The sequence below is a fragment of the Lepidochelys olivacea genome (assembly GCF_965140295.1).
Source record: "Lepidochelys olivacea isolate rLepOli2 genome assembly, chromosome: 2".
NCBI classification, from domain to species: Eukaryota; Metazoa; Chordata; order Testudines; family Cheloniidae; genus Lepidochelys; species Lepidochelys olivacea.
Window position 1 is genome coordinate 105,706,658 of NC_140412.1, and position 20,479 is coordinate 105,727,136.

A 20,479-nucleotide genomic window follows, 5' to 3' on the forward strand; every position below is an offset into this window, starting at 1 on the left:
TGTCCATCATCAGCACAGCAGTCAAGCAGTAGCAGACCTTCAGTGCCAGTGCACAGGGGAATAAGGGGGCACCTGATGCCCTTGTCCCCCTTTATTCCCATGCATGTGTGTGTGTAGGGAAAGGAACTGATGGATAGGTGCACTTTATAAATCTATTTAGATACAATGAAATCATGATGGTCCCGCCATCGCCCACAGAAATGCAGCCAGCTCTGGGGTGGAATTCGGCGCAGTGTGATCAGTGAACAGACTGCTCAGCAGTCCAGCTCTCTCCAGGCTCGCCTTTTCTTTTGAACTCTACTGACTGGGCCAAAGTGGAGCCTGGGCTGAGCCCGCCGGTCCCGGGGCCCCATTCTGAGGGGTGGGAGGTAGCAGAGGCTGGGGCCAGACCCGCTGGGGAAACCCAGGCCCCGCCTGGGGCTGACGGCTCCTGCGAGGGCCCTGTTTTTAGTGCAGGGGAGGGCGGCGGCGGCTCCCCTCCTGGGCGAGCGCAGCTGAGTCTCCAGCAGCGGCAGAAGGTGGCCTAAGCGGTAAGCGCCTCCCCCCGGCGCCTTTCCCACAGCGGTTAAGGCGGGGCCGGTGCGGTGCCTCCCCTGCCCGCTAGGGGCGCGGCGCGGCCCGCCTGCTGCTCCCTGCCCCAGGCCCGGAGCGCGGCTCGCTGCGGCATGTGGGGCTCGCGGGCCGGCCGGGGGCCCCGGTGGCCCCAGCTCCGAGCGATCGCACCCGGCGGGGCCGAGCGGCGGAGCGCGGCGAGTGGCGGCGGCGGGGCGGAGGCCGGCGCGGGTGCTCTGCTGCCGGGCGGCCCCCGGGGCCGGGCCCTGCACGGGTCCGCCGCCCTCGGCGGCTCCAAGAACCTGCTGAAGAAATTCGCCTCGAAAACCAAGTAAGTGCCCGGCCCGGGCTGGCCCCCCCTCTCCGGGGCGCTCCCTTCCCCCAGCGCCGCGGAGCACGGGCCTCCCCGGGCAGCGACCGCCCCGCGCCTGCCTTGCAGCGCCGGCAGCCTCCGATCCTCTGGCTGAGCGCTCGTGTCTACACCGGCGCCCCCTTCCAGCTGTGTGCAGGGACGCTTCTTGGTTAATACGAAGCCGTGCTATGAATTCTCTCCCCTCTGCTGCGGAAGATCCTGCTTTATGTTGTTTACACTTGAGCCGTTTTGCGATGAGACTTAAAAGAAAATCTTCCTCGTGCAGATTGTCCTGGCTTGAGCACACCACCCCAGCTGGCTGGCTGTTCCCGTATTCAGTGGAGAATGAAGTGTTGAGTACCTCCTAGCCCTAGGTATTTGCAGTAAAAGCGACTTAATCTACAGTATGCATACTGCTAAACTCCCAAACTATAAGTATTCTCGGACAAAAACGATACTAAAGTGGAGTAAAGATTGAGGGGATTGATAATTTAGGGCAAAATACATTATAGGGATGTTTTGTAATTATCCGCAAACCAAGTGCATGGAAATGCACATGGAGGTAAGTCAAACCACCCTAAATCTAATGATCCTGCAGTAACTGTAATAAGACATTTTAATAGTTGTGGTCCCAGATTAAATTTAAATTTAAATTTGTAAAGACATGTTAGGTTCCTTTCATTCCCCCTCTTCTTCGTGGGGTCTCTACATAGTCTTGTTGTTGTTTGTTTGCTTGCCTCACTAACTAAAGTAAAACAGTTTGTACACTGAGCACACTTGATGCAACCTCATTGAGAAACTAACAGATTCCTTTAATGCCATTTTATGTGTGAAGGTGTTTTTTCAGAGTAGAATGGCACTTTCATACACACGTATGCCTAATATTTCTTTACAGTTTTTAAAAAGTAAAAATTTTTCTTTTCTCTTTTTAAAGAAAGAAGTTTTGGTATGACAGTCCTACATTGGGGTCTCATCTGGTAAGTGCAAATTTTCAGAATTTGAAGTGTCATCTTTGTGTCAAGTGGGGCAAATGTATGCTTTTACCAGCATATGTAACTTTTGAAATGCATTTATTTACTACCACGAAACATCAGAATTTTAGAAATGAAGACTAGCAATCTAGAAAAGGAGTACTTGTGGCACCTTAGAGGCTAACCAATTTATTTGAGCATAAGCTTTCGTGAGCTACAGCTCACTTCATCGGATGCATAAAGTGGAAAATGCAGTGAGGATGTTTTATACACACAGACCATGAAAAAATGGGTGTTTTATCACTTCAAAAGGTTTTTTCTCCCCCCACCCCACTCTCCTGCTGGTAATAGAGTGGGGTGGGGGGAGAAAAAACCTTTTGAAGTGATAAAACACCCATTTTTTATGGTCTGTGTGTATAAAACATCCTCACTGCATTTTCCACTTTATGCATCTTATGAAGTGAGCTGTAGCTCATGAAAGCTTATGCTCAAATAAATTGGTTAGTCTCTAAGGTGCGACAAGTACTCCTTTTCTTTTTGCGAATACAGATTAACACGGCTGCTACTCTAAAACTAGTAATCTAGTTATCGACAGAATACATGGAGCAGTATTGTTCTGTAATAACACCATAAATGTGCCTGATCCTCTACGGACCTAGGAAGACAAATTTCTGTCCTGAGGAGTTTAGTCTTAGGTTCTGATCCTGCAAACACTTACGCACATGAGTAATTTTACACATACAAATAATGCCATTGAATGTAGCTCTGTCAGCAGAAACTGGGATTTAAATTAGGCATAATATAAGAGAGTAGAGGAAAGGATGCTGCCGAAAAAGTTGGTTTGGTTTAAATTTAGCACATATTTTGTTAGTTTCAAGCTTTTGGTGTTTATCCTCCTGTTTGTTTTGTTTTTTATAAGGCTAGCCACAGTATCTGCAAGCATTTTCACCAAGTGTCTTGGATTTTCTTGCCTGAGGCTCACTGAAAAATCTCACTTTTTAGCCTGGCAGTCACTAAAAGTTTTGCTGTATGTAACCTCCTGTTCTACGTGTAAGGTGGAGGTTCCCTGCCTGATCTCCATACATATTCAGTCCCAGGCAGCAATCTTGCAAATGTATGAGTAGTCTTATTTAAATCAGTAGGGACTTTTCAAATTGCATAAAGTTAAGCATGTGAAGAGTTTGCTGGATCCGTCGCCCTGGTCTTCAGCACATAGGCTTATAAACATAGCTCAAAAGCTTCCACCAACAGAAGTTGGTCCAATAAAAGATATTACAACACCTACTCTGTCTTCCTTACAAACAAGGGTGAGTTTGCCATCTGGGCTCTTGGGCTGTGGATACCTATCCACAAGAAAGTGAACTGTGAAACCCTGCAGCAACCTTCAGATTGTAATTAGTTTAAGTTCCTATTGATAGGAGCCAAATTCAAATCAGTGGCCTGTAGATGATAGTTTTAGTATCATATTAACAAGCTTTCCAGTTATCAGGTGTCTTTGTCCCCCCCATTCAGGATATTCTACTTTTGATTTTTCATGATCTAGCTCTGTTTACATTTAAAGTGCATAAAGAGCATGTTCCAGTTTTAAAGTTGTCCTAAGGCACGCCATATTGCAAAATCTGACCCTTTAGGTTTTATCCAAAGTGCAATTTGAAAAGCAAAGTAACAAAAAAAATAATTTTCCTGATTATATTCACTCCAGTTTAGAACACAGATTTACTGAGCTTTATAGATAGCTAAATTAAAGAAGCTACAAAATAAATGAGAAAATAAATCTTGAATATAATACTTTAAGATCACATTTCTTTGCTGATAAAATTGAAAAGTAGCAGAATTACAAAAACTGTTGTACATTTGTCTAGACTATTTCTTAGTTAATGTTTTTGTTTTTAAAAGGTGTACAAGCCATCCAAGTTGGCCACTATACTAAAGGCTACTCAGCAGAAAACTAGGAAAGAAGACAGCATACGCAAAAAGGTCCTAAACGTCCTCTTGTATAAAGCTGTGACAGACTTGATGAGCACTTGTGAAGTCAGTCAAGAGGTTTGTGACCTCAAGCTGGAACTCACCAAGGCAAGTACAAAAGCTGTAGTTCAAGTGAAGTCACTTTGACTAAGTTGTGGAACAAGATAACGCGATATTCAAAAACAGCTTTTAGGCCCTAGTGCTGTATTCTGATCTATGCAGGTGGACTGCTGCACCATGCAGAGCCTCACTGTCTTCCGTGGGGCTCAGTGGGGGCACAGCAGTTTGCCTGCAAGGATCACAATGCACGATCCAGGCTTTAGGCCATGTCTACATTATGAATACTTGCCAGTGTAGCTATGCCCATATATGACACTTGCAAAGGGCTCCCAGTGGGACGCAGTTTATACCGGCTGTGACTGAGGTTCCAGCGGGGGCCACACTGAGGTTACTCAATTAGGGCAAACTGCAAAGAATGGGGCAGACAATCCCAAAAGCTGGTGGATATTCCAGTTCTTAGATTTATCAAGCCAGCACAAAACAGTTTCTACAATACCTTACTGGTTGTACAGAAGCCAAAACACAGTTCCCTTATAGCAACCCCAGACACCCAGTCAAATACGATGAGGATTACTTTAAATCTTATTTATCATATAAGAAAGTTCTACCAATCGCAAAGGATCAGACATATTACCTCTCAAGTTAATGAATATTTCAGATCTTACCCGAATACATGCTTACAACTAATTCTTAACTAAAATTTATTCTTAAAAAAAGAGACAATTGGTTAAAAGATCAGTATACATATGGACATGAGTACAGTTCTGAGATCAGTTTCATAGTAGAGATGGAGAACAACAATATACAAAGTTGTCATAATTAATGATTAAAACTAATTTGGAAGGGGATTAAACCTCATGTTTCATGGCTTAAACCAACCTCTAACTATTAGAGATCAGGATGAGATCTAGTGGGACTATCCCACATCTGTGTATTGTGCAATTTATTTATTTTTACACCTTACTGTGAAGCATCTCATACTGGCATGTGTCGGAGACAAGATACTAGACTAGATGGGCCTTAGGTCTGCTCTAGTGTGGGAATTTCTGTGTTTCTAAGTGGTTTTCTGAACCTCTGAGGGGTTCATGCAGTTAGTCTTTAACACAATACAAAATTTGAGAGAGACGCTCTCATAACATACTTTTTCTCCTGATATAACTATGTAAGGAATTACTGATATTAGCACATTACAGCAAGTCTCGTGCTGATTCTGTCTTCCTCAGGGTTGGAGCGGTGTGTGTGGGTATAGGAGTGATCTCTGAAAAATCTTAACATTTGCTCTGGATTCATATTTGAGGATTCTCTGTTTATCACCACTCTTCATTTCAGCTCTCATGGTCCTGTACTGTTTGCCATCAGATTTCCAGTTAGGAAAACAGGATGGATCCCATCAATACTATTCCATAATTCACTATAGGGGGTTGATCTCTCTGTGACACTGCGTCCCATAGTCTTCATCGTGATAGTATTATGATGTGATTGACATAATTATGATGTATTTTATGCAAGATAAGTCATGTGAGGTGTCATTGGAAAAGTTATGATTTTCTGAATATGATTATCCTATTTGTATACGTATATCATTTTTGTATCTCAAGTTATGAATATTCACTATGTAACTATTTCAGATGTAGTTACACCTGGGTAACGCCCACTGAACAAGATGCTTTCAGTCTAGATACTGGGTGGGGAAGGGCCTATTCAGGGCAGTGAGCCATTAGGGAAAAACTATAGGCCTTTGGAGAAGCTTATCTCCCACCTGGTGATGAGCCTTCCTGAGAACACTCCAAAGGCCTGTGAGTAATGGCTGCCATGACTCTACAAGGACATGTGATCAGACCACATGATGCTGGACTCCGTCTTGGAATGTCAATATTTTTTCACAGACTGGTCTGGGAACCAAGCTTTGAAACAAAGGGTTCCCAGCCTATGCAAAAACTATATAAGGCAGGGAGAGACATCATCTGGTGTTCTTCACTCCCCACCCAAGAAGGCTCCTGGAAACACCTGAGGAACAAGGACTGAACTTGGGGAAGTACTGGACCCAGGCTAAAGGGATTTCCAGCCTGTGAATGAAATACCTGGGGTTTCCAAGCTGTAAGCCAGTGCAGCTTGCCCCTTAAAAATCTGTAGCCTGCTTATATCATCTCTTAGGGTGAGAATCCGCTAATTCATATCCAATCTACTCTAGCATATTAGGATTAGTTTGTGTTTTTTGTTTATTTGCTAAGTAATCTGCATTGATCTGTTTGCCATCCCTTATAAATCACATAAAATCTATCTTTTGTAGTTAATAAACTTGATTTTGCTTTATCTAAACCAGTGAGTTGGGGTAAGTGTATGGGAATCTTAGCTCAAGGGGCAAAGGCTGTTGCATATTCCTCTCCATATTGAGGGAGGGGGTGCACTTTGAGTTTACACTGTACAGTTCGCTGTGCAGCACAAGACGGTATAACTTTGGATTTATACTCCAGAGAGGGGCGTGTGCGTGGGGAGTTGGGAGTTTCCTTAGCTGTAGCCTTTCCATTGTTGGTTCATTGCAGGGGCTGGACAGAGAGCCTGCACGTAACTACAGCTGAGTGTGGCCCTATCTGTATGAAGGCTGGTGAAAGTACAGGCTGGAGGGCTTTGCAGCTTGTCACAGCAATACAGTGAGACAGGGAGCCCAGGCTGGTGGGTCAGAGAGCTCAGTGGTACCCAAGTTCCAGGTGGCACCCGAGGGGGGAACCCATCACACTCTCCCTTTTCTTAAGAGATTTATGCAGAGACCAAAACCACGCACCCTCAGCCTACAAATATATTCTTTATATTGCTTGACCAGTAAAATGTCATAATATCCTAGAAGCTTAAGGTTTGTGTGTAGTCTTTAAAAAAAAAAAAGAGAGAGAGAGAGAGAGAACTACAATTAAGTTGGCTGCGATAATGCTTCCTAGTGCCAGATGAAGAATTGGAGTTTGAATTTTGAACTCATTTTTTGTTCCCTGAGTCAGCTGAAAATGTGTGCACATTGAAGAGATACTGTCCGCTGTGGGCTTGAAGAAATGTATTGTTGTTCCTTCTGGCCAGTTTGGATGGGCCTTCCCTTTCCTGGAAGATGTTCCCTATGCTGTTATGTAATGAAGGAAGAGACCATGGTGCTCTTATTGCAGACTGAGCTGTCACACAGATAAGAACTGAAGGGAAAAGACTTCAATATTGATATAATTTTATTTTGCACGTTTATTTTATTAGGCCATTACGAACTTGTGTTATTGAATATTAAGATATAGCTACAAGTGTGTTGTAGTCAGGATGCTTGAAAATACAACAATTAGAGCTGTCAAACGATTAAAAAAAATTAATCACAATTAAGCGATTAATCCCTGTTAAACAATAACAGAATTCCTTTTAAAAATGTTGGATGTTTTTCATATTTTCAAATATTGATTTAAATTACAACACAGAATACAAAATACAGTGCCTTGCAAATGTAGAATTATGTACAAAAAACTGCTCTCAAAAATAAAACAATGTAAAATTTTAGAGCCTGCAAGTCCACTCAGTCCTACTTCTTGTTCAGCCAGTTACTCAGGTAAACAAACTTGTTTGTATTTGCAGGAGATAATGCTGCCCACTTCTTGTTTACCATGTCACCTGAAAGTGAGAACAGGCATTCTCATGACACTGGTATAGCAGGCGTCGCAAGATATTTACATGCCAGATGTGTTAAAGATTCATATGTCCCTTAGTGCTTCAACCACCATTCCAGGGGACATGCGTCCATGCTGATGACGGGTTCGGCTCTATAACAATCCAAAGCAGTGCGGACTGACCCATGTTCATTTTCATTATGAGTCAGGTGCCACCAGCAGAAGGTTGATTTTCTTTTTTGGTGGTTCGGGTTCTATAGTTTCCGCATGGGAGTGTTGCTCTTTTAAGATTTCTGAAAACATGCTCCACACCTCATCCCTCTCAGATTTTGGAAAACACTTCAGATTCTTAAACCTTGGGTCGAATGCTGTAGCTATCTTTAGAAATCTCACATTGGACAAAATGCAAAGCAGGTACCAATCTGCAATGAAAGTGTTCTTAAAATGAACAACATGTGCTGGGTCATCATCTGAGACTGCTATAACATGAAATATATGGCAGAATGCGGGTAAAACAGAGCAGGGGACATACAATTCTCCTCCAAGGAGTTCAGTCACAAATTTAATTAATTAATTTAATTAATGCATTTTTTTTTAATGAGCGTCATCAGCATGAAAGCATATCCTCTGGAGTGGTGGCGAAAGCATGAAGGGGCATAAGAATGTTTAGCATATCTGGAATGTAAATACCTTGCAATGCCGGCTACAAAAGTGTCATGCAAATGTCTGTTCTCACTTTCTGGTAACGTAAATAAGAAGCGGGCAGCATTATCTCCTGTACATGTAAACATTTGTTTGTCTGAGTGATTGGCTGAACAAGAAGTAGGACTGAGTGGACTTCTGTAGGCTCTAAAGTTTTACATTGTTTTGTGTTTGAGGGCAGTTATGCAACAACAACAAAAAATCTACATCTGTAAGTAAATCTTTCATGACAAAGATTGCACTACAGTACTTGCATGAGGTCAATTGAAAAATACTGTTATAATTTTTACAGTGCAAATAATTGTAATAAAAATAATATACACTTTGATTTCAATTACAACACAGACTATTAAATATTTTGGATGTTTTTCTACATTTTCAAAATATATTGTAAATTTCAATTGGTATTCTATTGTTTAACAGTGAGATTAAACCTGCAATTAATTTTTTTTTTTGAGTTAATCGCATGAGTTAACTGCAGTTAATCGACAGCCCTAATAGAAATCTTTGCATTTTACAGGTATCCCTGTCACCAGACTTTTCAGCATGTCGTGTGTACTGGAACCCTGCTGAAAGTGCAGAGGAGGATGATCGTATTGAAAGTATTTTACAGAAAAGTGCCCCACGTATAAGGTACTATTATGTGCTGTAAAGTTTTGTAAACAATTACTCTGCTTCATAAATAGTCACTTTGTCTATTAAGGATCAGAAGGGTAACCGTGTTAGTCTGGATCTGTAAAAGCGGCAAAGACTCCTGTGGCACCGTATAGACTGACAGACTACAAAAGCAGTTTCTCTTCCCTTGGTCTTCATACCTCAACTGCTAGAATAGGGCCTCATCCTCCCTGATTGAACTAACCTCGTTATCCCTAGCCTGATTCTTGCTTGCATATTTATACCTGCCTCTGGAAATTTCCACTACACGCATCCAACGAAGTTGGTATTCACCCTCGAAAGCTTATGCTCCAATAGGTCTGTTAGTCTATAAAGTGCCTTCGTCTATTAAGAATTTCTGAAGGGAAATTTCTAAGGTATTTTTACAAATCATGAATGTGACTCTCATTAGAATACTTTGGATCAGGATGTTGGACATCTGCACTTCTAGATATTTTGAGCCAGATTATCTCCCTTGATGAGCTACACATATGGGCTGCGTACTGGCCATAACTGGCCACCTGAAAATTCCACTCATGGGGTGCTTTCAATCCATGTATAGCTAGCATACCCAGCTCTGCTGAGTAGGATGTGGCTGGAATGCCACTTCACTTTGCTAATTGTTAGCTTGTAAAAGGTAGTCGCTTGGGGCTGCTATAAACTACAGTGCGGCCAGGGCTGGAACTGTACAAGGCAGAAAATCAGAGAGCTGCAACTGCCTGCCTGTCTTTTTCTCCTTCACTGAGTTTTTACTGTAAATCAGTGTATTATTTCTGTATATTCCTGTAAACCTTTTAGCTGTAAAGAAAGGGATTAATTTTCTCAAGTTCAAAAAAAGTAATTTAGACTGTGTAACTTTTTTGCATATACAGAAAATCCTGTGTACATAGGAGCCCTAGAAAATACTCCAGCCGCCCTACTATGTCACTTCTTCGTGTATGTACACATACACACACTTCACTGTGTTCTTCAGTAACATCACTGTAGTCTTTGCTTCAGTAAATGTCCTGTAGTCTACATCCTTATCCAACAAACTAGATCTAACTTGGACTTTGACTTGAGAAATTCTATTTTTCTAGTAGCCGAATGTGCTAGACCATTAATCTATAGTATAGTCCTTTGAAATACTAGAATTTGTCATCTGAACTGATACCCTATAAACTTTGCAAACAGTACCCATGCTTCACAATGTAAATATTGCATCTGTCTTAAAGATGTAAGATTGCTCATATCTGGGGGCATTTTATTTTTTTCAGACATCTTTTGATTACCCATCAGGTCCTGAGAACTGTTCCTCCAATAGTGTTTGTTAAAGACAAAGAAGCTGCAGCTATAAAAGAGGTAAGATACAATCGCTGACTCAGTGTGTAAATATCACATGTTGCAGTGTGTTTCGGAACAGACATGTAAGAACGCGGAAGGCTTAATAGGTGTCATGTTTAAGTAGACATGTAGTTGCTCACTAGACTTGGAAAACAATTTAAATTGAAACCCAATTCCCCGTCTCTGACAACAAGCTTTTTAATGTTTTGATAAGGGTCTCCAATTATTTTGATACTTTGGGGATAGTGGAAAGTAGAGCTATCTTTTTCATTAGTTTTGTTGACTTTATCTATAAAAACTTCTGAAGAGAAGAACACTGTCTAAAGATGTTTCCGGAAGATAGACTGGTTAATCCAGAAGAGAGATGCATCAAATAACCTCAAATGAAAGACAGGAAACTACTGTCTTTATAACCTTATGCCAAAAAGGAAGCAGAGCAGTGATGATGGTGACCAGCTGGCTAACTGCATTGCAGCTGGTTCAACTGTTACTTTGTTTTAAAAGGCGCTGGAATCTAATGGAGAGAAACAGGGATATTGTATATTGAGGATAATATCTAGCTAAAGGTAGCAAGCTTGCAGACTAGTGGAAGTACTTTGAGAATAGTAATGTCTTCTAGAAATTCATTATTATTGAGCATGAGAGGAGGTAATATTAGGATTGTGAGATTCCCATGAGGTAGAGAGCACAGTGATACTTGGGAGTCTTTTGAAGAATGAATTGAACTAGAGGATAACAACATTAAAAATTGAGCTAATTCATGGGGTCCTGTGACTCAAATTAGCAGACTGTTAGACTCTTACTACCTTACTCTTACTATCAGGTTAAAAATTGAGTCTCAGTCACAAGAGCATCCATTGCACAACTAGCAACCTTGGAAGAGGCAGAGAGAGAGTGTTTCATTTCTCACCAATGCACTAGGAATACGAAGTGAACAGCTGAATTTCCTCTGATCAGTGAGGGTGTCTACACTGCAACTGCAGTTGTGCCTCCCAGCCCAGGTAGACAGACTTGCACTAGCTTAACTTGAGCTAGCATGCTAAAAATAAGCGTGAACATAGCTCGGACTAGCCACCTAAGCTCGGACCCAATGGGCCGGGTGGGCTTGGTGGACTCAGGTGGCTAGCCTGACCCACCACCCATGGCACAACTTGCACACTGCTGTTTTTAGAATTCTCACTTGAGTCTGTCTACCTGGGCTGGAAGGACAAAGCCAGCTGCAGTGCAGACATACCCAAAGGTAGTGATAAATCCAGAAAACGTTTTTTGTTAGCATACGCCACCACCTCAGTGAGAGTGCTTTTCTACCCCACCAACAACAGGTGTAGTAATAGGGCAAAGTTTAGGCATATTAATGCTCGGTTTAGGGTTGTTTAGTCCTCTGTCCCAGCTTGCAGATATAATTCCTTCATCTTTCCAGAAGTAACACAAGGATTTATCAACAACCTAACAGTGATTATCAGAACATCCAGAAGGAGCTTTAAGTCTCTACTACAGGACCCAACCTTCAAGTCCATTTTTATATGCAATCTGTACTTCAAATAAACTAAAAACCAGACACCAACCCCCAGTAGAGGAAACTTTACATCTTATAAGAGGGGAGAAAGACTATTACCTTCAGAAAGACTAGACTATTATTAATAGAAAGACTATTTTATTCACCTTCTAATAAAAAGAAAACACGAAAGGAATAAAAAAGCTGATGAGGAAAAATATTAACAGAAAAAGATGATTACAAAACCTAAAATTTGGTAAAACCTTCACAACTAAAGGTAACCTATAATGCACTAGAGATTTACGGTCCTGGACAGACTGATCTCTTCAAAAAACCACAACTACTTAATCTCTTACATACCAGATTGGGCCAGACAATTTTCAAAAGGGGGAAGAGAGTGACAGAAAATTTGAAGTATATGTACACTGGTAAAGGGAAGAACTTAAAAGAATAAAGTGAAATCTAACCTAAAATGAGGAATTCTTAATTAAATTATCTCTCCTATCCACATCAAATATATGCCAAACCCTTGAAAGTCACAGTAGTCCATGAATTAATTATTCCATTTGGTGTAAAGATCCTAGTAAGGTATGTACTTCCTGGCAACTCCATAGACTGATAAGTTAGGTCTCTGTTAGAGCATCCACTCCATCCCAAGTCTAGAGCAAGATTATTCCCTACAGTACATTTCATAGTATTTATTGAGAGGCCTTGTAAATTAAGTGGATGACTTTTATTGAAAATACAGACCATTTTGAAATGCATATTTTCCATAAACCCAGAAGGAGGCAACTATGATATTCATATGTAAAAGAGACAGATCTGTTTACTGTGTCTCATGCTGGCTTGTTTCCTTTATGAATGTAAACAGAATAGATTTAATAGTGGATATTTGTTTTCTATTTTTTCAATTGTTTACAGATTGATAGGTTATTGGCAATTGCTGACTTTGGACCTCAGGAAGAAAAAGACACTTTGGCTGAAAATGACTTTAGGTGGGTTTTTTGTTTTTGTTTGTTGTTTGTTTATTGAAATTTTGCAACAAGTATTTTCATTTATGGATATTCGATTAAAAATGGAAAGAATATTTATTTAAAAATACAGAAAATAATTATGCTGTGTGTTTATTTTGTATTTATAGATAGCCGCTATTGTGGTATCTGATTGTTAGCATCTTAAGAATTTAGTATAATGGTGTTATGAAAAAAGACACAGGATAGAGTTAGCGTAGTTTAAAGAAATCCTTATATAGACATCTTGCCTTTCAAAAGAGTGACTGACTACGCTATATAAATGTAAAGGGACATTGAGTAGTCAGTCGTAACAAAAACCCACCCATAACAAAAATAAAATGTAGGGGGACAGTGTTTTACTTTATATTCACAGTGTCTAGCACAATGAGCCCCACCTAGTGATTGGAGCCGCCATGTGATTACAGAATATCTGTGGTATTTTGCTAAGAGCCATCCTTACCTCTCTTACCCCTTACTTTTATTAATGTTGAAAACAATTTAAAAACCTAAATTTACATCTTTCTCTTTGTGCTTTGGATTCCTTGTGCATTTCACTCCATCTGGATGTCTATTTCATAGTCTGTTTTGCCTTCTGGTTCTTGTGCACTAGCACGGTGCTCCAGTGCACAGGTCACAAGTGCTGCAAGGGAAAATGTATTTAATTTAGCTGTATGGACCTTAGGGTGGCAGTGGGAAATGATTGGAGTAGTGTTTGGGACAGAGTCCCATGAAGAGCAACATGCAGCTCACTATTTTTGGGTTAACTGCACAGATTTAAAAACCAGCAACTTTCTGCTCAGTTGATGGTCTCAGCATTTTCTGTAATCCCAATCTACAGTATGATCTTCTGCAGAGCATGGTGCTTCTGAAGGCAAGATCTATGTGCAGTAAGTCAGGAACCATAAGTCAAATGCCTTTGCCTCATGGCAGAGAAAGATGTTTTTGTTTCAGTAATTTACAGGCTGTAGGCTTCCAGTTTTCTGGATGGTAGGTTCTATAGAAGTGCAGTGTTGTTGGCCCATTGGCTCATGACCTGTGTCTTAGGCTAGGGAGACTTCTGTACTAAATTTTACAGTATATTGAAGGGCATGTCACTTTAGAGCCCAATATTCTAACTATTTATAACATGCTAATTTCCATAATACCTGAAGCCCTAAAAAGTTCTAAAGTAAGTGATATCTGCATCACTCTTTCCCCTTCACAGTAGGATTTGTTTTTATAGCGGTAATGCTAAGTCAGAGGGCTCATCTACCAAGTTTACTGGTGTAATTTACTGGTATAATTATATTGCTCTAGTTATACCAATATAACTGCCCCTGTGGACAGTCTTATTCTGGAATAAGCAGTATAGTTATACCAGTATATTTCCCCATGTAGACAAGCCCTGAGTCTTGAATTTTCCTCTGAAGATGGTTTAAAGAGAAAAAAAATTCTAATCCCTTGTGGAACTTAGCTGAACAAACTATTTAGAATGATGGTGATACCAGGCTGAGTGCTATCGGAACCTTATTTTCATACCGGAAATAAGGTGTAAATTTTTAATGGTGAGAGCAATTAACCATTGAACAATTAATCAAGAGTCATGGTGGATTCTCTATACTAGGGCCCTTATCAAATTCACGGTCCATTTTGGTCAATTTCATGGTCATAGAATTTTAAAAATAGTAAATTTCATGATTTCAGCTATTTAAATCTGAAATTTCATGGTGTTGTAATCGTAGGGGTCCTGACCCAAAATGGGGTTGTGGGGGGTCACAAGGTTATTGTAGGGAGGATTGCAGTACTGCTACCCTTACTTCTGTGCTGCTGCTGGCAGTGGCGGCTGCCTTCAGAGCTGGCAGCTGGAGAGCGGTGGTTGCTGGCCGGGACCCCAGCTCTGAAGGCAGAGCCGCCGCCAGCAGCAGCAGCGCAGAAGTAAGGATGGCCTGGGTATGGTACTGTCACCCTTACTTCTGTGCTGCTGCTGGCGGGGTGTTGCCTTCTGAGCTGGTGCCCAGCCAACAGCTGCCACTCTCTGGCCACCCAACTCTGAAGTCACCACAGAAATAAGGGTGACAATACTGTGACCCCCCCCCCCAATAACCTTGTAACCTTCCTGCAATTCCCTTTTGGGTCAGGACCCCCAATTTGAGAAATGCTGGTCTCCCCTGTGAAATCTAAAAGCACACAAAAGACCAGTTTTCACAGTCCATGATGCATTTTTCATGGCCATGAATTTGGTAGGGCCCTATTTATAACTGACAATTTTCAGATCAAGTTTGGATGTTTTTCTAAAAGATCTGCTCTAGGAATTATTTTGGGGAAGTCCTGTGGCCTATGTTATACAGGTCAGACTAGATCAGGGTTTTCAAACTATGGGTCGGGACCCCAAAGTGGGTTGCGACCCCCTTTTAATGTGGTTGCCAAGACTGGTGTTAGTCTTGCTGGGACCCGGGGCTGAAGCCAAAGCCTGAGCCCAACTGCCTGGGGCTGAAGCTAAAGCCAGAGGGCTTGAGCCCTGGGCAGCGGGGCTCAGGTTACAGGCCCCCCACCCAGGGCTGGAGTCTTTGGGCTTTGGCCCCCCCTGCCCGGTGCGGCAGGGCTCGGGTGGGCTCAGACTTTGGACCACCTCCTGGGGTAGTGTAGTAATTTTTGTTGTCAGAAGGGGATCGTGGTGTAATGACTTTTGAGAACTGCTGGACTAGATAATCACAATGGTCCCTTCTGGCCTTAGAATCAGAGAGTCTAAAAAGTCTTCTCTGTTTCCCTCTGATTTCACATGAAGATCTCTTGATAAAGAAGCTTAGTAAAGGTCATTGTACCTTTAAAGTTTCATAGTACAGTTTACCATGTGCCTCTTAAAAAAAATCCTTTTCTTTTCGCAGTGAATCAGAGTCTTCTGCATCATCTTCTGACATGGCAGCTTTGTCCATCCCAGCTAATCTTTTTGGGATTGATCATGAAGTGCTCAATAAGCAAATAATGGAGTACAAAAAAATGAAAAAGGTGAAGGACACAGAAGGCATTGGGTGGGCAGAACAGCAGCAGGTGCAGCTGGCTGCGATACAAAAGCAAAAGCAAATGAAAAAGAAGAAAATAAGGGATCCCTTTGAGAATGATATCACACCACAGAAATATTTACTGGACAAATATAGTGAAGATTCTTTGGATGGTGACATTGCACCTTCTCAAGATAGTAAACTGGAGTATGAAGTACAGGAAGTGGTAGATGAACTAGACGTAGATGATGACAGAAATCAATCTACTACAAAACTTACTTGAAATTAAAAAGCCTTTTTAAAAAAACAAAACAAAAACCTGTTGGTAAAGAATTGTACTGGAGTAACCACTGAATTACAACTCCTGTGCTGCTTATTCACCACCTCCTTTCCATCTTCTCCAAAATATGTGGAAATTAATCAAATAGTACAAGGTTTCTTGGGAAAATAACTTTTAAAATCCTGCTTATAATAAATGTGAGAAGGTGAGCCCTTCTGAAGTCACAAATAATCAAGGTATTAGAAATATTATGGTTGTCAAAAGTAAAATACCCTTATCAGCTTTATACTGAGATGAAACTTCTTGTAAATATGTTATGAACCACCCAAAAACCTCATTTCCTTTGCCTTGATAAAAGTGCAAGGAACTGTCAAAGATGAAAATATTTCAAAGAACTTGATTATATTACAGTAGAAACCTGCTAAACTACATTTCAGTAACCTGCAAACTTTGTATATGCACAAAAATGTGCTTTCCCTACTTCTCAAAGATTTAATAGCATGCTTTGTGCTGTGATCTCATATTACTAAGGCTTATTTTTACAAACCATGTATAAGTATTGAAGTATTACATATAAAACTACTAAAATAGACAAATTACCATTATGACTTCCGTACAGTCAGGCAAGATTCAGGCTTCAAGAGAGACCTTTTTTGCTGGGAGTAGAATGAGTGGTCATGGCCTGTGTACTTATTTCATTGTCTTCATTTATTTAAAATATACACGTTTCCTGTTTCTAACTTTGAGCGGGGATGGACATTAAACAGCTCACAATTTGCAGAATTTTAGAAAGCAACCGATATCCAAACCTTCAGCTAACCAGCAGTTTTTCTTGTAATGCTCCTTCCCCTTGGGGCCTTGTTTTCACTAAGAAAAAGGGTGTGTTTTGACAGTGTACTAGCCCTGATCTACATTACAAACTTATGTCATATAATTAAATTACTCAGGGGTGTGGAAAATCCACACCCCTCAGTGACACAGTTATACCAACCTAACTCACAGTATAGACAGCATATGTTGAAGGGTGGGCATCTCCCATCAACGCACCTACTGCTTCTCGGAGAGGTGGAGTGCTTACACCAAAGGAGAAGGTCTCCCATCACCATAGTATCTTCACTAAGGGCTACAGCTGCAGCACTGTAAGTGTAGACAAGCCCTTAGCTATAGTATTAGCTGGTGAAGGTAAACCCCAGGCTTCCCCAGGAATGACCTTAACCATCTAACACGTTAAAACTACAACCTGCCTTGTCTCCACTTGGATATTAAACACATGGTAGTCAACACATTACAGTAGGAAAAAAGGTAGGGTATTTAATATGGTCTGTATCTCTAACTCCTCTCCAAAACATTAAAAATTCTCTAAGAGCATGTAACTTGAATGACAGTTGAGGCATCTCTTTCCTAGAAGAAAAAAGGTGTGTTATTAACTTGAGTTAGCTAACTCAAGATAAAATCCTAGTGAAGGCACAGTAGCTTGTAGTTTTCATATGAGTTAGCAGGTAGAGTTAAAGACTAGATGAGTGTAAATAAGGCTTATTCACTACTTCTAGCCTCATGATGACCAAAATGGCATAGTCTTTCTGATGGTTTCACAAATGTCTCCTTCTCCCTCTCCACTTTTTTTGCACCTCAAAGGGAAGCCAATCTGAACAAACCTTCCTTACATAGGCACAAAGGCTGACGTATTTGCTGTTATCTGGCCATTACATTTTGAAGTCTAATTTTTCCTCATCGAGTAACTTGATACCCGGCTAGGTTTATCTGCAGAGTCTGTTAACTTCTGTTGTTTCCCTTCCCCATCTCAAGTATAGGATCTAGATATATAAATTTTCTTTATCTACAGGTTTTTTCCTACAGCAGAGTTTGTGATGTTTTATTTGTTCACATAATTCAGTAATTCACAGGGGGTCTCCTGCTTGCTAGTGCGAATCAGCAGGGTTCCACTACAAGGAGATCGGTTGGGTTGTGTCTGCGCTGTGTTCTAACGTTCCGTGCTTAGGACATATGAACTCTTTTTCCCTGAGTACATCCACCAGTACAACATTCTTCTAAGATCCTTCTATTTGGGCCAATTCAATGTTGACTCCCCTTTTTCATGAGGATTATTTTTTGCCCATTTCATTTTACAGATTAGGGTCAGATTTTTAACATTGTACAAAATCTCAGTGTCTCTTTGGGCGTAATACAATAAAAAATACACACACACACTAACTGAACTGACAGTCTTAGGTTCTGCTCTCGGAAGAGTATGGCAAACATTTTTAGTCCATAATTTAATATCACACCAGACAAAAAACAAAACTTGTCAACCAAACACCACAAAGGGATGTGCTGATTATTACTATTTTTTAAAAAAGAAAATAGCTTTGCAACAGTGGCACCAATGTTAGTTTGAGCAATGAGGTATTCCTTTGGAGGAAGGGTTGAAGAAAGGGTAAAGCACTACTATAAACATTACTGTAGATAGTATCCTCATAAAAATACTAATTGAGGCCATGACTCAGCACTTCATTTAAGTACATGCCTAACTTTAAGCATGTGAATGTTTCCACTGACTTCAGTGTGCTTAACCACTGTCTGGAATTGAGGCCTGGTAGTCCATACAGTCAGTCAGTCTCTCTCTCTTTTAAATTTCTTGCTGTAGCCAAATGTATGAACTAAGGACAATTTTAGTTGTCTTTCCAGCTAAATTCCAACCTGCCTGTCCCTGGGCATATACCTTGATCAACACTGGTTATCTGCTCCTCCAGCCCAGTGGAACACGCAACAACAACAGTAAAGCCTTGTCGGCATGGGAGACTGAACTTTCTCTGTGGGTGATCCAAGACCTAAGTACCATCACAAACTTTACCCCTTTCCACTCCCAGTGCAAGGTACATTTCTTTAATCCTGCCTTACGTAACACATAGCAACAGGTATATATATAAAACCGTCCACCACACACGTTTTTCCCTCTAGGGAGAGAATGAGAGAACCAACAACAGGTGTGAAGTCACATAGCTTAATGCTCTACGGGAAGGCCCTCAGACAATACGGTACATGAATAGACGGTGGCTCAGGTAAAAGAGCCATTTTACCCCTCTAAGCTTCCTCTCAGGCCATTTGCCTGTGAATATCGGGTAATCCTGGCTGCTTTTCTTAACCATTTTAAGGGCCCTGCAGATCTCTTCAAAACCCACCCATTGCCTACACCTCCAACTTCTGAGTTTGAAAACCTAGTACTAAACTTGTATTTAACCAGTTTGAACAATAGCATTCAGCAACTGGCAGTGCTTTCCTTCCTGCTCACAGTCTAGCTCCCTGATCCTCTCTGGATCCTGCTTCCTTTCACCCCAGAGCCACCAGACAACCTGCAGATTCAGCTCCCCACAAATTCCAAACAGACAGTCTCAGTGGACTCCATCCAGGAGTTCAGTCCTCTGTGTCTCCATGTACCCAGCAGCATGTATTCTTTGCTCTTCATCCAACAATGTACCCTATCATACAATTTTGCTTAACGGTTATCCTATAACAGCATTTCTTATCCTACAATTTCAAGATAACATAGTCCCTTCTGCACATCATCTAGTCACTGGAGTCCTAGGGAAAATGCCAGATATCTGAAATAGAAGCAAAGCAGGCCTAACCACCAGACCTGACCTCAGGCCCAAACTACACCTTTCTAATAATGGTGTATGCCTATGAATCCTGGTTTAGAGAGGAACAGCTGGTTCCAGCCACTTCTGCCTGCACTGAGAGGCGCATCACCACAGCCAGGTTGCTCAAGAAAGGGAGGAACTACTACCTAGCAACTAGTGGCTACAGGCAAGAGAAGTCCATTCTGAACTTGATAGTAGAGAAACAGATGGAAAAACGAAGTACGATGGAAAAGGGGCAGGCAGAGGAAATCCTATATACACTAACGACTCAGAAGAGACTGACAGCAAGAGGAAAGAGTCATATCAAGATATCTGGAGATAACTAAAAGGGAAAGCAGGTCCAAAAAGAAATACAGAAAGATCTTTGATAGGGTTAACAAGTCTTGCAGATGGGCGTGAAGCCGAAGATGTGGTGTATCTTGACTTCAGCAAGGCCTTTGATACTGTCTCACAGGGCTGCCTTATAAACAAACTAGGGAAATAAACCTAGATGAGCTACTATAAGTTAGGTGCATAACTGGCTGGAAAACTGTTTCCAGAGAATAGTTATCAGTGGTTCACAGTCAAGCTGGAAGGGCATATCAAGTGGGGTCCCACAGGTATTAGTTCTGGGTCCAGTTCTGTTCAATATCTTCATGATTTAGATAATGGCATAGAGCAGGGGTGGGCAAACTACCACAGGGGTGGGCCACATCTGGCCTTTCAGATGTTTTAGTCCAGCCCTCGAGCTCCCACCGGGGAGGGGGGTTGGGGCTTGTCCCGCTCCAACCCTCCAGCTGGGGAGTGGGGTTGGGGGCTTGCCCTGCTCTGCACGTGCCATGAATCTGTGGGCTCCCAGAAGCAGCCGCATGTCCCCACTCCGGCTCC

At 41.5% G+C, this 20,479-nt stretch overlaps 1 protein-coding gene across 1 annotated transcript; it reads left to right on the forward strand.

Moving 5' to 3' along the window:
• The first annotated feature begins 595 nt into the window (after positions 1 to 595).
• Positions 596 to 16,757, forward strand: RBFA (ribosome binding factor A). Its single transcript, XM_084618506.1, has 7 exons — positions 596 to 883; positions 1,839 to 1,881; positions 3,772 to 3,948; positions 8,752 to 8,864; positions 10,142 to 10,226; positions 12,625 to 12,698; positions 15,581 to 16,757. Exons 1-7 carry the CDS (start codon positions 666 to 668, stop codon positions 15,975 to 15,977), a joined length of 1,107 nt encoding a protein of 368 aa, XP_084474632.1. The 5' UTR covers positions 596 to 665; the 3' UTR covers positions 15,978 to 16,757.
• Positions 16,758 to 20,479: the final 3,722 nt, after the last annotated feature.